The sequence below is a fragment of the Trachymyrmex cornetzi genome, unplaced genomic scaffold, assembly GCF_001594075.2.
Source record: "Trachymyrmex cornetzi isolate Tcor2-1 unplaced genomic scaffold, Tcor1.1 scaffold15, whole genome shotgun sequence".
Taxonomy (NCBI): Eukaryota; Metazoa; Arthropoda; class Insecta; order Hymenoptera; family Formicidae; genus Trachymyrmex; species Trachymyrmex cornetzi.
This window is the reverse complement of record NW_017296091.1, coordinates 1,360,289-1,372,018: the sequence shown is the minus strand read 5'-3', so window position 1 is coordinate 1,372,018 and position 11,730 is coordinate 1,360,289. Positions and strand designations below refer to the sequence as shown.

Sequence of the window (11,730 nt, the reverse complement as noted above, 5' to 3'; positions counted from 1 at the left end):
AAACAAAAACGATTAATTTAAAAATTAAAAGGATAAAGTAAAGAATTTGGAGCAAAGCGAGATTTTTAATAGTAAAATGTCAAACAATAAATAATGATGTAATTATAAAACATAAATCAATAACTCTAATCGAGTTATTCTTAATGTTGTTTATTGTTTGATATTTTAGTATTAAAAACCTTGCTTAACTCGTAGCCCTTTATCTTAGCTTTTTAATTATAACTTAAATTTTTTTAAGTTAATCAGAGTTTGGTAAAAATCGTCATGAATTTATGTTTATCTCTCTCTCTCTCTCTCTCTCTCTCTCTCTCTCTCTCTCTCTCTCTCTCTCTCTCTACTTTTTATGCTTTCGAAATCTTAGAACTAGAGAAAGATAAAAAGTAAGTTAAAAGATTAGTGTAGATTAGTGTAGGCTTAGTTCTACTAATATGAGATTAACTTTAATATCGATTTAACTTACTGTTTTCTAATTTAACTTACTTTTTTCGAATTTAAATAAGTAAATCGGATCGAGATTAAAATTAATCTTACGTTGGTGGAACCGGATCTAGATTAATTTACTTGGTTTACTTACCTTTTATCTTTTTTTAACTCTAAGAATTAGAAAAAAATAAAAAATAAAATAATCCGAGATTAAAGTTAATTGAAAGAAGAAATGTAATTCGAACTTCGATGTTTTCTCAAGAAAAAAATATAAATGCAACAAAAGTACTATTAATAAAGTTAAACAAAACTCGAAATGTATCATCAACTTTATTAAGTATTAATTAACTTTTTGTGGTAATCAGCTTTATGTTTATTTTAAGAGGAAACCAAAGAAATATAGGAAGAGATTGAGAGAAATGGCAATGCGAATCTTTCGGAGATTAAGAGGAGATTTATGTCTCCTAATGTCCTATTGTTTTTCTTGTCACTGTTACTTATGAAGATATTGATTTTGATACTTACAACAATATCCAAGAGCAAAGAATAAACAGAACAAACAGTGGATAACGGACACCTGATGCTGACGATGATTAACGTTTTATTAACGTAAACACAACAGGTTTGAATTCCAAGAAACTTTCCAGAATTCTTCGAATATTTCCCAAAAAATTTCAGGTTTTTCAAACTTTGGAGATGCAATTTAGTTTAAATTTGTTTAAAAAAGATATTCTATTCGCGTTAATAGATAACAAAACAGCTTATAGATACTACCGGATAAGATCGAATAAATCGTCGATCAAATGAAGGCTTTCCTAAACAAGAGTTAATATATTTTTTTTATTTATCGATTTATTACGTTATTTATGTGAGAGTTTTTTTATGTTATTACATTTTTTATCATTCGATTCGAACGACGTCAGCGATCATTCGCATGCACACATAATGATGTGATTAAATTTATTAGAATTAGCGCAAAGAGAAATCGCGACCGATTCTGAATTTACGTGGAAATCGACGACGATCGGTGACGTGTGCGCTAAGGTTTCGAGAAAAGTGAGTGCCACGGTTGTTTGACGTGACGATGTCGCTAATCGTCGCGTTGGCCGTAATTGGTCTCCCCGATCACGATTAATTGGAAAGATCGGACACGCGGATTTCAGGAAACCGCCAATCCTGAATGAATACGCTGATAAGGATCGATAACCTTACCCACCTTTTACACGTCCTCGGAAAGTACGCCGATCTTGGAATGCGGAAACATCCAGTGAGGCTGTAGGCTAACCAGTTTGACCGACAAGCGTAAACGGACGATCGCTAATGATTACTTCGTGAAAATGGAAAAGCTCCTCTGCTTCACGACGACGCCATATTTAAAGGGCGACGGGTCGAAGAAGCGCGGACATTTTTTTTCATTTTTAAAATTATTTTTTTTTAGAATTAATGAGAGAAAGAGGAAAGAGGGGATTACTTTAATTATTTACTTGTTAACTTAATTCCAAATGTACAATGTGAGTATTTAGTTCTATCGCTAGTAATTTGGAATAACAAAAATGTAACAGACACTTTTGTTAGGTTTATTTCCAATATTAATGATTTTTTGTTTTTGTTTTTTTTATCTTATCTACCTTAGATGTCTACTTAGAATAAAATAGATTAGAATTTACACATACTGATACCGTCAGTTTCAAGTAATTATCAGTACAACTTATTATTTCTTGACATCTATATAGTGATAATAAATAGCTGATTAACGATAACTAAGTCTTTTTAGTATTCGTAGAACTAATCGTCTATATGTAATTGACAATATCTCACGACAATATTTTGCATTATGCTATCTGCATTTTCATCAATGCATATGCTGTTCTTCGCTGTAAATTTAATGATAAATATTTAGTTCTTGATCTAATTCTAATAAGTCTTTTAATGAGAAATAAAGAGAGAGAAAAAGAGATGAAATAAGACGATCTCCAAGAATCCAAGTAACATTCCAAATTTTTTTCAATGCAGTATTTATTATCTCAGTATATCTCAACAACAATATATATCGATAGTACATTATATCCTTAGCAACAATATCAGCTTTTTACCTCGGATTATTCAACGACGATTACTTGAGACATAATAACGGACATATACAGAATTCGGTTTACATCTGAATTACAATAAATATACGAAGCTCGTATAAAATAACTGTTCGATCCAGTTAAAATTGGTGTATATCGCTCGAATACAAAATATTTTTCGTGCGTGCGGTTTAAGATTTCATGATCGAGTGCTGTCTTTACTACTCGAGACGCGATTTAACATTCATGGAAATGAGACGGAACATTCCGGTATTTTTTTTTCCAACTAGATTCTAAATCATTCGCCACAATTGTCTCGAGGAAATAGTCGCGTTAAAAAAAAATATGTAACTGGAACTTTGGCAAGAGAAAAGGCAGAACGAGTAGTAAAGACTCGGAATTCTCGACGAGTGAGTCGATTAGAGAACGATTGATGCATTATTGCTTCTTACAATAGCCTTATAAATTATCAACATTATCCTTTTTATCTTCGAAAAACAAGTATATACATTTACACTAAACTTACGGTATATCCTATACAATATACAAATTCTTTATATATATATAATTATAAAAAATAAACGCGACGATTATAAAATGGATACTATGTGATCCGATTAAATGCGTTTGCTGCTGTTTATCGCTTATACGAGTTCTTCGTTAAGCATACACATGTAATAAGTAAAACATACATATATATATTTTTAATATATATATACACATTACATTAAAAATTATATGTAATATGTATATAAAATATATATATATATATATGTATATATACATTCTTTCTTACACGTCAATCCTGAGATCTAAAAATACAATCTAGTTTATTTTTTTTTCTCATTAATCGTGCCGAACATCTGCCATCTCTCACTATTTTACAAGTAAAAAAATATATACGTTACTCTTTTAAACATGTAACTTTCATAAACATAAAAAAAGACAGGAAGAGTGAAGAAGAAAAAACTTCCGTCTGATTCGTTCTCCATCATAATTTCGCTATGCATGATACATGAATAGAAATATCGTATTAATTGCGGGCGTAAGAATTGTCGCCCAAAAAAAGAGATTCGATTAATTATAATAATAAATTCTATCATATTGATCTTCCACCACTCAATCGCAAAATAAAATGGCTGATAAGTGCATTTACTTCTTTGGTTGTACAAGCCCTTAATTTTATATATAATTACTCTGACATACATATACATTTCATATAAGTGATAATAAATACTTAGGAAAAAAGGGGGAGACAAGACATCGATAGAATTTTCAAATTTTTATAATAATCCGAAATGATAGAGTCGCGCGTGAGAACAATTAAACAATTACTACCTCTCTTACGCGAGATCTCTTTATGTGCTTTTATCAAAAGGCGTAACACTTTATCGTCAAGGCCACAATTATGTCGCTATCTAAAAAAGATTTACAAAGTGGTGTCTATATATGATAGGAATCTAAATTTTAAAAGTCTACATCTTTGAAACGTTATTGAGAAGAGCAGAAGAATAATAAATTTATAATAATATATTCGCCAGTCTACAATATCACTTTACAGCGTATGAATATACAGCTGTCTCTGTATCATCTCTACGTGATATAAGATATCGAATTCTGAGATTCTTTGTATGTATCGATACTGCTTGCGTCAGCAGATAGATAGTCTGTAATTTTACACTCTTGTGACGCATTATATCGCGCTATTTTCTACATATGTACTTTCACATATGTTACTATAAGTTATTTATGATTCACACATTTTATTCGCTATTTGTATAAATTAACAATTTGCTTTCGTTAAAAAGTAAAAAAGAGGAAACAGGAAGTCTACGATTAAACGCATTTCATAAATGCCGTGAAAATTGCTCTATCCGTAAAAAAAAAGCAAATCTTGATCTTATGAAATCTTAGCTTATATCTCATATCATCTGAAAAGTGTGAAAAAGCGTCTCGTTGAAAGCGCCTATTACAAATATCTGTTTTTGGATGAGCAGCAGTTCAATGAAATGGAAAATCGAACTTTTTGACGTTTTTTGCGGGGCATACCCCTCTTGGGTAATTTCGATAAATGCCTGCACGGGGTGCCCTCGTGGTTCGGCCGAATACTTATTTGGTCGATTGTGAGATTACTCTATAATGAATTTCAATCAAGGTTTACAATTACTTTCGAGAAGGCTGCAGTATATTTACTTAATAATCTCATTAAATACGGAACACGCGCAACAAGGCACATATACTTTCAAAGCTATCACACGTGTTAGGATGAATTACGTTTACTCTGTGATTAGATCAATTAAAAGAAATTAGGTTAGCACCAGCCTAATTTTGTTAGGATGAGCAAGTACAATTGTTCTTATATTAAAACCTTCGCAAGCTGCGTAATGATAGCTGCAAGAAAAAAAGTCATCTGTGTGTTCCCTCTCGAGTATTTGTTCTCTGTTTAGAGAACACTATTATATGTATAATACACCTATAAGCATAATTACGATAGAAATTTTTTTATCACTGTGTATCATTCAATATCGCAAATTGATCACATTTAGTGTTGAATTTAGCTCAGCGCTATTTTTAAAGGCAAATATAAACATTTATCATAATAATAGTAAATTTGTGGTGCACAGTTTAGTAATTATTTAAATTATGTAAACGCGTCATCAAAATGTCCTAAAAAGGTAAAGTATACGCAATGCAGTTGCAAAAATCAATTATATATGTATAATTTTTATAGATGATACAAATTTTTTGTTCTTGTTTTAGAATCACATAAGACTTTGTAAAGAATTGTACAATACCACACATTTTTTTCTCATACACTGTTAAAAATGTCATGAAATTTAATGTACTATTAAGTTACATAAATTAAATTCAATTTTATGACACTAAATTAAATTTTATGTATCTGCAGCTAAAAAGTATATTTGTGTACATGTACATGAAATTTAGCGTACTTTTCATAAAATTTAATATAGATTTACATGAAATTTAATGTAAATAAACGTTAAATTTAAGTTACTTATAACTTCATTTTCATCGACAACATTAAATATTTTTAATGAACCTAAAGTACATACAGACATTACATGTAACGGAAGCAAATTTCTGTTTTTTAACAGTGTATCTATATTACCATTATAATCCCCATTATAATAGCGAATTATTACGTCTATTTGAGATTCTTTTTTTCTTGTATTGTCTTTCATCTTCTTCACTTAGCATAATACCTAATGTTATATACCCTGAAAAGCTTTGTTTTCCAGATCGTCAAAGAAATATACAGTGCTAATGTTAGCATTAGTATCGTCAAAAGTAGGAGAAAATGTCATGAAGTTAAGATTAATATGTTATTATCAAAGGTTAATTCTATATGTTCATATCGTAGAGATGTGGAGGAGCACCTACCACTGAAGGCATCTGGCAGCCACGTCGTACTAACAGACGGACAGATGGTCCACCGTTACGTATAATTTCAATCGCTTCTGTATGCGTCATATTTTTGGTATTAATACCGTTTATTTCGATTATCTGATCGCCAATCTAGAAATAATACAAAACATTTGCATACATATATTGCACATTACATAGATATATGTATTCATAATTTTAAGTGCATTGTATTACTAACATATAATTTAAATTGACATCCAATTAAAGATTAAATTTTACGAACAAATATAAACCTAGAACGTGGATTTACATACGATAAAAATTTCAATCTTGTTTTAATTCTTTACAATGTTTTAAGACGCTTATTAATATCAATATCAATTAAATTTGATTTAATTTACAATATCACTATCCTAAAGAGTTTCAGTTTAAGATTACGTTTCAAAAATGAAATTGACGCGCAATTTACAAAATTGAATATGTAATATATACATGAATTTATACATAAATAAATATTGAGCATTAAACTCAGACTGAATAAGAAATTTTCTTTATTTATTATATTATTCATCGGTCTGATATCACTTATTGTTTGTTTAACTTGTAACAGCCAATTAGATTTATTCAATTAAATGGAAATATATTAAATTTTACTCACTCTAAGTCGGTTGTCAATAGACGCTGGACCATTATCTGCGATTTGCAAGACAAATAATGGCATGTTTTGAAATTCACGGCCACCACGTATGCTGAAGCCAAAACCTCGAGTGCCCCGAGTTAATTCTACAGCATGGTATTGACCTCCATCTCCGTCTCCTGTAGGCTCGTCCTAAATAAAAAAAATTCAAAAATTTAATTGCTCTATAACTAGTATAGATAATAAGTAAAAAAAAAAGAAAATACACTTAAAGCAGTATATTGCTAAATTTAGATCATTAAATTAGAAAATTTTTTTAAGGAAGTCTATACCTTTTGAGAAAGAGATGTATTGCTGCAGCAATCGTCTAATGGATATCCGATAGTCAATGTAACGGAATAACCAGAATCTTTAATTAAATTTACGATATCTTTGTGGCAAACGTTCGTGATATCTATATGATTGACAGCGAGAATATGATCTCCAACGTTCAATCTTCCGCATCTTTCAGCAGGCGAGCCTTCGATTATCCTGCCGATCGTGGAGCCGGCTTTATTGACGGAGGAGATTATCACAAAACCAAACCCTTCGTTTTCCATTCGAGTGACACTAACATCATACGGATATTGAAGATTCATCTGTCGACCGTAAGATGACTGGAGATTCTCTTGAAGATGTTCCTGTGTATTGATTCGACGTCGTATTCCCAGAGTCACTCGGCCATTTTGCGCTGCCGCTATCATTAGTTGCACTACATGATGATGCGAAGAATTCATAACGCTCTCTCCATCAACAGACATAATCAGATCGCCAGTACTAAGTCTGTTATCAAGATCGGCCGCTCCACCAGGAACAATATGACCGACCGAAACCTGCTAACCGTAATATTTTTAATATTTTCCGTTTTTATTAAACATGACTATACTCGATTTTGCAACACATGAGAGTAACATTAACACGGATCATTAAAACCAACCTGAGATCCTTCTTCCGTACCACCCACTATTCTAAATCCAAATCCTGTATCTTGTCTCACTAAAGTCACTAAAGTTTCTATCCATTCTATATCGGGTACCATTGGACAAACCAATTCGTTCGTGTATTGAGGATATCTTGAATTAATATCAAATGATTTTATTTCAATATTTTTTAACTTTTTGTATACAGTCGGTTACTAAAACGTTGCAACCCTTTTTTTCGAAGAGTTTTGGAATGCAGCTTGCTCACCGAGCGATTGGTTCTTATTTATTGATACATGAACCAATCACTCGGAGAGCAAGCTGCGTTCCGAAACCCATCGAAGAAAAAGTGTTGCGACCTTTTAGTAACCGATTATACATATATAATTTATAAATGATATTCAACAATTTTTAAACATGTTTTATCTATCTAATAATTATAGTATTAATTTGAAAGCTTAAGAAAACAAAAACGATCAAATTCTTTAAAATTTTAGCTCTTTTAATAAGAATGACGGAACGATATACATACCGAGATATAGAACTGGAATGTGGTTGTTCGTGCTCGAAGCTGGTGGTCTCTTTCCGCTTATCCCAGATCTCGCCAGTGTCAACATTCTGCTCCTGTCCAATGGAATACATATTGTAATCCTCATTGTACTGGGAATGCGATTGAACTGGATAAACGTCCTTGTAGTAGTCGGAGTGCATGTATCCGTTCTGCTTGAGCATATTATTATGATGCGAGATATCGATAGAATACATGTCGTTATTAATATTCAACTTGTCGTTTGCCACCCAGTCACGCTTCGGAACGTTCCTGATGGAATCTTCGTCGAGATTCATCGCCGCGAAATTGTCCGCCAGGTTCCCTGTGATGTTAGCTTTGTACGGATCCGAGTAGTACATCCCGTGTGAATAGTCGGAGTACTTGTAATGATTATCCAGCGGATTCAATTCGTTTTCGCCTTGCACTTCGTTCCAGTTCGGCCTGTTCGCGCTGATTGGCGACTTGGGACGATTTCTTGTGTCGATCAACGGTGTTTTCGGTCTGCTGGGTATTATCGTTTTCGACTGAGTGCTGTAGATATCTGCGGTGGGCGTTTTACTTCTGAAAAAGTCTTGCGCGTTCTTCTCCTTTTTCTCTTTCGACTTTGTTGTCGTTCGCTGAACATGTATCAACGCCTCCTCGCTGCGCGGGCAATCTTTCAACACTTGCACCACCTCCGAGTGGCACATGTTTCTGACGTTGATGTCGTTTATGTTGACCAGAATATCGCCCTCCATTAAATTCTTACAACGCTGACGATCCAGAATCTTCTTGACTTTCTGACCGTGAGCAGAATCCGCTATCGTAAACCCAAATCCCATAGCTCCCTTTACAATAGCGATGCTCAGAAACTCTGGCTTGGAAGACACCGACGGATCCTTACAATCGTTCAGATCGCTGCTTTCCGACAGCAAAATATCCGTGCTGCTCGGTCTTTTTATCGTGTTGATTTTGTCCGAGATACAGAGATCGGGCATTGAATTGACGGACGTCGTGGCGAGATTCTCACCGTTTTGCAGACTATGCACTGGCAAGAACGTGGAATCGAGAAAATTGAAACGTCCGTTGTCTGGGAGAGACGAATTCAAATCCATGTACATTGCGGGATCTTCTGTTGAAAACAAATCTATAATTCTAATCCTCTCAGATAAAAGCATCGGTATATATTAAGTATCATTAGGATTTGCTTTACCTGGCGCGTTGACGGCGATTGTGGTCACAACTTCTGTATTAGGATCATTAGGATCGAAAGGCAATGGGTAACCTCGACACACTTCCAAAGATACCGTCTCGCCGCTACCAATTGACTTGAATACATTTACCATCTCATTATGCGTGAATCCCAACACGCAGGTATCATTAACATATACTAACACGTCCCCTAAAAAGAAATACAATTGTGCGGACAGATGCGGAAACGGAAATGAATTACACACTTGAGAATTAGCGGTATCTGGAAATTACCGGTTTGTAGCTTCCCATCCAGCCATGCTGGACCATTTGGCACGACGCTTTTAATTTGGAGGAATTCTTCCACGGTATCGTCACCACCGACAATGGTGAATCCCAGGCCCCGTGAACTCTTTATTAAGGTAGTTCGTATCCTCTGACCCTTCAGTTTGTCGGGATTTCTGGTGAAGTTAGGACTCTTCCTCTCCAGCATGTTCTGTTGCGCTCTTTTCGCTTGCAACACCGGATTTTCATATTGGGTCCTACGATTCACGTGATCGATGAAGTACGTTCCGTACAGAGTATCGTCGATTTTCTCCCAACCGTAGGGTAACTCATCGTCAAGGCATTCTTCCAAAGATCTTTTTTGAAATTTCGACAGACGCGGGTCCAGCCAGTGAGACGTGCCCGTATTGTGGCTGTAATATAATTCATAAATATGTAGAAGATGAAGTTAAACCAAGATTAAAATTATACTACGTTAATAGAAACGGGTATTAAAATCTCATTAGTGAAGGCATACGTACTCTATGAAATAAACTTCTCCCGTGTCCGTGTACGCCTTCTCCCAATTAGATGGTAATGGACCTAATTGATCCTCCGTGGCTGGAGGGCGATTTCGAGCGGCTTGTTCTTGATCCGAAATTCCTGTGCTCTGCTCTGATCCCGTATTGTACAGATACGTCGGTGGAATCCTTCCTCCATCGTTTCCACCAATTATTAATATCTCTTTGTCTAGACTCTCTCCTTTAACATAAGACACGCGCGTTAACTTTGCAAAAAATTATTTCGGTATATCCGAAGACAATAAATAATTACCATCGTTGGGATTGTCGATAGACGCCGTGTCGTCCGTTTTCGCGGCCATCTCAGAGTCGTTACGTTCGTCTCAAAAGCCTGATAAGAGGAATGTAACTGTCGTGAGATAATTTTATTAATTAAACACCAAACCATAATTTACAAATGTAACTTACTAAATCTAAGCTAAATTGACGTTAACATAATCTTAAGGAGAAGTTGAATACAAATTCCAACAATTGGGGGAAACTCCAAAGAAAGCTAAACACAGCTTATAAATATAGCTCAAAATATAAACATAGATAAAGCTTAATATACATGCTAGAAAACTAAATTAACAATTCCCGTGAAATTTTCTTTAGAATATAGAGAAACAAACATAATAATAGAATATAGACAAATAAATATAACTAAAGAAAGTTTAATACATATACCGGAAAAATAAATTAACAATTCTTGTGAAAGTTTCCTTAAAATATAGAGAAATAGAATATATAGAAAAGTAAACTTAATTAAATAAAATTTAATATATCTACATATACCGGAAAACTAAATTAACTCCCATGGAATTTTCTTTGAAAGTAGAATATAGAAAAAAGTTTATGAATTATCACATCAAATACGTTGTTGAAACCTTCGATCATTTACACAAAGACCATATTGTAGACAATGTACAACGATGGAATGATGGATGAACATCGTCTCGCATTAAGTATATACGGTCGAAGGTTCAACCTCATAATTAAAGCAATTCACTGGAGCCTTAAGATTGCCGTTCCGAAGGAAGAGAGCGTCAATCGAAACACACGTACACACAGAGAATTGTATCGCTACGTTCTATCACATACGACGAAATATGCACAGAATGGTCTCTAGACTGTATCGTAATTAAGACTCGTCTCTACACGAAGCACAGCAGCATGCAACACGCGTCACGTATCACGTTGCACGCGTCACGGACGGTGGGTCTCTTCTCTCTTTCTCCTCGACGATAACGTCGGGGTGCTCGCCGGCTTTGATAACATTTCGAAAACGGCATGCACAAGCAAGGAAGATATGTAGAAAGTAGAACGATCTTAATCCAGCCTTAATCTCCGCAACCGTTACAGCGTCCCATAACCGTTTCAGCAATCGCACCTTCGATAAAAGAGCGCCTCATTGAGCCACATTGAAAACGAGATCAACGTACACTCCAGCTAGGTTCCGCAACGGAAGGGAAGCAAAAAGAAACGGAAAAAAAAAATCCGAAGAAAATACAAAAGGCGGAAGGCGCGGTCGTGGGCGACACGTATTTTCGATCTGCTCCGATCCGCGCGGATTCCGGCGGATTCGATCACGTGCTCGTGATCTTTGGGGCCCAACTTGACGCCGCTCCGACCGATCGCCGCACGCGTTCTCAGACGGACAGGTGTCCGCGGGACGGGGCGCAATTACATAAAGCGAGGAAAGGAACGCCAG

General features: G+C 34.7%; 1 protein-coding gene across 5 annotated transcripts in view; it reads right to left on the bottom strand.

Moving 5' to 3' along the window:
* Window positions 1-3,289: 3,289 nt before the first annotated feature.
* The window catches only part of LOC108758026 (membrane-associated guanylate kinase, WW and PDZ domain-containing protein 1), a 12,095-nt gene continuing 3,654 nt past the window's right edge, over window positions 3,290-11,730 (bottom strand). The window contains exons 2-12 of one of the 5 annotated variants that reach the window (XM_018502741.1): window positions 11,234-11,240; window positions 10,294-10,371; window positions 10,002-10,221; window positions 9,490-9,893; window positions 9,218-9,406; window positions 8,008-9,136; window positions 7,493-7,628; window positions 6,849-7,391; window positions 6,538-6,708; window positions 5,895-6,029; window positions 3,290-4,626 (exon numbers count right to left, since the gene is read on the bottom strand). In XM_018502741.1, coding sequence (XP_018358243.1) covers window positions 4,462-4,626; window positions 5,895-6,029; window positions 6,538-6,708; window positions 6,849-7,391; window positions 7,493-7,628; window positions 8,008-9,136; window positions 9,218-9,406; window positions 9,490-9,893; window positions 10,002-10,221; window positions 10,294-10,342 — 3,141 coding nt within the window. In that variant the 5' untranslated portion in view covers window positions 10,343-10,371; window positions 11,234-11,240 and the 3' untranslated portion in view covers window positions 3,290-4,461. Of the gene's footprint in view, window positions 4,627-5,894; window positions 6,030-6,537; window positions 6,709-6,848; window positions 7,392-7,492; window positions 7,629-8,007; window positions 9,137-9,217; window positions 9,407-9,489; window positions 9,894-10,001; window positions 10,222-10,293; window positions 10,408-10,448; window positions 10,477-11,233; window positions 11,241-11,730 lie in introns of those variants that run through there. The other 4 variants (XM_018502742.1, XM_018502740.1, XM_018502743.1 and 1 more) reach the window with 4 other exon arrangements.